Raw genomic sequence first — 4,494 nt, forward strand, 5'->3', positions numbered from 1 at the left:
CAAGATATAATTCCTCTCCTCTACCAGGCTGATAATTATTTATCTGCACAAGTATGATGCAGACCCATATAATGGATATGCAAATGTAAAAAGAAGTAGCTGCTAAGTCCACTATTTAGGGATAGAGCAACTGCCATCTCTAGAGTAAAATAAAACTGTAGGATCCTCATAAACGTCTCTCGGAACAGCAACATTTTTCTTCACTTCCTCCTCTCTTACCAGTACATTCTAAATATATGCAAGGGTAGAAAGAGATATAATTCAGCCCTGTTTACGCTGCTTCTAAAGGCATCTCTTCTTGTGTCATGCATTTTTCTCTTCCCTATCTTCTCTTCTTAATTGGCTGGACCATTAGGAGAAGCGATAATAAATATAATCGGAATGAAGAGAAGATCAAACAAATCAATTTGAAAGATTGGAAGGAGCAGAAGGAGGGATTTCACAATCTCACTAAATCACTGTCGAATTCATTAACAACATCTTGCGCTTCCGGGCAGCTATCATCCCATCCTTCATGCGAGAAAGAAGGCCATTAACCTACAGATAAGAAAAAGTATTGGTGGTGAAAGGAGAAGATTATATTTGTCCTTACAGCAAGATCAGGAAGCACACCTGAGATGTATTTGTTTCAGCAGTTCATGAACTGAATATAGCCTCGATCGGATTTCCTGATAGTCATAAAGACAATGATCCTGGGAATAAATGATGCAAAATCCAGGAGAGAAAACTTCTACAGAAATAAACATAGTACCTGCAAGACATCTTAAAGCAAACATGCCATGAAGTTGTAAGATGGGTAAGTAATATCTAAACGAAGATGAAAATTTGCTAAGTTGAATAACATATAGAGATATTGTACGATAGACTTTGCTGATCCTGAAATCACTATCACCAACCATAGTGACCCTGGAATGGGGTTCAGAGCTGTCTAGCCTAACATTACTGCTAATTCTGCTAATTGATTTGGAGAGGACTCATTTCTCGATTCCGTGTCTCTCCGTGTCCTCCTAATGTGGAGAGGACACACAAAGAGTTCCTATCAATTGATTTCTCCTTTCTTTATCGAAAAAATCAATTTATTTCTCCTGTCATGTCCACCATGTAACTCGGTGCTAATAAACAGTGAGTGTACCCTATAAATCGTGGTACGTACAAAACCATAACTTTCACTCAAAAAACAGTAGCATATACCCCCAGAATGACCAGCCAATTAGTCCGTGCACAACACACAATTGCCATCTTCTGTTTTCCATATTTCTTTGCACAAATAAATCTAGTGGCAGCATCAGCAATCCAACTGAAGCTCCCATGGAAGGTAAGCGGGCAATCCCATCACAAAATCTTCTAGTTTCCAGTTTGCAACATACACAGAATGACAGGATACACCAGCAGTCTACTAAAAACACAGGCATTAGAAAAGCAGGCAGTCAATTACATGTGCTGCGACAGTACGGGACCGTGTGGGAAAGAACTTCAGAGCTCACACTTGAGAACCTTCACCTACAGAAACTAAATACTTGATTCCATCGTGTTAGTGGCAGCAAGCAGCATGACAAAGTGACGTACATGAGGAAGAGGTTACCATAGTCCAAGTCAGGGATGCAGCCGTCGACCACATAGAGGAGGTTGATGATGAGGGCGAGGAGGAGCTTGCTGAAGCGAGACACTGGAATCTCGGTGATGCGGCCACGAGGCGGGCGAGGTCAGCTAGTCGTCCGGAGAGAGAGAGGATTGGAAGGCACGCCGCCGCCAACAAGGAGGGCTCGTGTTCGCCGCCGATCTCGCGCCTCCGCCGGCCGGCGAGTCCTGCCCGTTCGTCGCGCCTCGCTCCCTCTCCTCCTGCCGCCAAGGAGGAAGGCCGCGTCCGCCACCGATCTCGCATCTCCGTCGGCTGGTGAGTCGCGCCTCTCGCCCATCTCCTCCGAATCGATCGGCGGGGTTCCTCTCGCAGTCCGCTTCGAGGTTCCTCGCTTCTGGTGGCCAAGTAATCTAGGGGGCGTTGAGCGGAGACGCTGGTGATTGATTGCGTTGAGCGGAGCCGCCGATGATTGATTGCACTGATTGCGCTGCTTGTTTATCCGCTAGTTTTGGCGCGAGTAATCTAGGGGACGTTGAGATTATCTGGTTCTTCGTTTTTCGTGTTTTTATAGGGGTAGTAGATTACAACAAAAATGCTACTGGCAGGCCCGCAACGCCCACGCGCAAAAGAATTTCAGGCGAACAGCCCAATCCCCTTTCCTCACCCCTCGCTAGGTTTCCTCCACGCCGCCGCCGGTCCCTTGTGCGCAGCTCCCTCCGCCGGTCCCTCCTCCGCTGCTCCTCCCGTTGCCGTGACCCGCCCCCGCCCCCGCCCCGGTCTCCAGCAGCAGCAACAGGCCCGCCCGGCACTCTACTCCGGCGGACGCCGCCAAACTCTCTTCTCCAAAATTTCATCTCCCCCCTCCCGATCTAGCCAGACGGTCACGCGCACCGGCACGCCAGGGATGATGGAGCCCGCCTCCCGCAAGCGCCGCGCCTCGTCGCCTCCGCCGTCGGGCCCCGTCACGCTGCCGCCGCCCGGCTTCGTGGCGGACAGGGAGGAGGCGGCGGCCCGCGTGGAGCGGCTTCTCCGGTACCAGTTCAACAACCGCTCCCTGCTCGAGGAGGCGCTCACCCACCAGTCCTTCGCCGGTGGCGCCGCGGCCTCCTACCAGAGGCTCGAGTTCGTCGGGGACGCGGCGCTCGGCCTCGCCTTCTCCACCTTCCTCTACCTCACCAACCCCACCGTCGGCCCCGGCGCGCTCTCCACGCTCCGGGCCGCCAACATCTCCACCGAGAAGCTGGCCCGCGTCGCCGTGCGCCACGACCTCTACCCGCTGCTCCGACGCAACTGCCCTCGCCTCGATCTCTTGGTATGTGCCGCGTAAGCGTCCTGAGTTAGAAGCCATAGATCTGCGGGCTCTGTTTTTATATATATATATATGTTGTATTAAATCATCCACTTTTTACTGTCCGCTCGAGCGGTTCGATGGGCTTAATTTGAGTGTAAAACATAGAGCTAAACATCTACCTATAGCAGCTCACGCCACATCTTAGCTTTGATTTAGTGATGCAAGAATAAGTTTAGTACTGTATTTACCAATGCTGAAACTGGAATTGGTAAGTACTCCTGCCGCTCCATTCGGGTTCATAAGGCATAATGCATTTCAATTGTTAAGTGATTGATGTTATCTCTTGGAGATGTGGATATTAGATGAACTGTTTTTGGCTACCATTGTGATGTTACTGGGTACACCTTTCTGCAGGTAGGACAGTTTATCCAGTCAGTGAAACAAGAGTTAGAGGATGACCTTGGCACTACGCCCTATGGTGGCACTGTATTTAAGGCTCCCAAGGTGCTTGCTGATATAGTTGAGGCCATTGCCGCTGCTGTCTATGTGGATTGCAACTTCAATCTTGAGAAGCTCTGGAAGGTGTGTAATCCATCTTTCATGTTATTTCCCATTCATTAATATGTTGATCTGAGGTTTCCAGAATATAACTTAACTACTAATTCTAGTCATAATACGCTGATAAAAATCTATGTAATTTTCCATGAAGAATCGAATGATTTCATTTTGGTATGACCAATCCAAGATAGCTTTACCAATAATATTTGTGAAAGTTAAAAAAATGGACCTCTGCTCTCTAAAATGACATATTTGTTTACGGAGAGAGTAGTTCACTAGAATAATGGGTGGTGAATAATGATATCACTGTTAATTATGTAGGTAACAAGGTTCCTCTTTGAGCCCATTGTCACGGCAGAAACAATAGACGAGCAACCCGTGTCTACGTTGCATGAACTGTGCCAGAAACATGGGAAAGATATAAAATTCAAGACTTGGCAGAAGGGTGGAACTGCAGTTGTAAATGTATTTGTTGGTGGGGCACTTGTTGGGATGGGCTCCTCAGAGCAGATGGTAATCGCTAAGCTCAATGCCACAAGGGATGCATTAAGCAAGCTTCTTGGTGGAGGCAATCAGCAAGTGTTGACAACCAGAGTTGGCCATGGATCGGGGGTTGAGGTTGGAGAGCTTAGGGAATGCAAGCAGAAGCTTATTGAGCAGTGCAGCAGGAAGCATTGGCCAAAACCCATCTTTAAGTAAGATTCTTGACTACTCTGTTAGTTTTTAGTTTTATATATCCTGTTCACTAGTTGAACTTTTCCTGCAATGCTCCTCAGATGAGGCATCTCTTTCCCACACCTACACTACAATTGTTTGTTGATCATATATTTGTTCTGGGCATCTTTAGAACCGTTTCACTGCTGCACATTTTATTTCGTTTCTTTATTGTAATTTCACCTTTGTTCCCATTTATCTTAGGGTAGTAACTTTTGGTCATTTCTGCTAAACAACCTTACTAGGTAAATAGAACTTTGACCTCAGTAGGTGTGGAACAGACTTGTCAGACCATCACTCAGATGCAGTATGGAAACCACTAGTTTGGTTTGATTGCCAAACACTATAGCAT

At 47.4% G+C, this 4,494-nt stretch overlaps 1 protein-coding gene across 1 annotated transcript in view; it reads left to right on the forward strand.

The window, feature by feature from the left end:
• The first annotated feature begins 2,203 nt into the window (after positions 1-2,203).
• The window catches only part of LOC119329330 (ribonuclease 3-like protein 2), a 3,205-nt gene continuing 914 nt past the window's right edge, over positions 2,204-4,494 (forward strand). The window contains exons 1-3 of the mRNA XM_037602346.1: positions 2,204-2,891; positions 3,285-3,452; positions 3,750-4,123. Of these exons, the coding sequence (XP_037458243.1) occupies positions 2,484-2,891; positions 3,285-3,452; positions 3,750-4,123 (950 nt within the window). The 5' untranslated portion in view covers positions 2,204-2,483. The remainder of the gene's footprint in view (positions 2,892-3,284; positions 3,453-3,749; positions 4,124-4,494) is intronic.

Source organism: Triticum dicoccoides, chromosome 7A, assembly GCF_002162155.2.
Source record: "Triticum dicoccoides isolate Atlit2015 ecotype Zavitan chromosome 7A, WEW_v2.0, whole genome shotgun sequence".
NCBI classification, from domain to species: Eukaryota; Viridiplantae; Streptophyta; class Magnoliopsida; order Poales; family Poaceae; genus Triticum; species Triticum dicoccoides.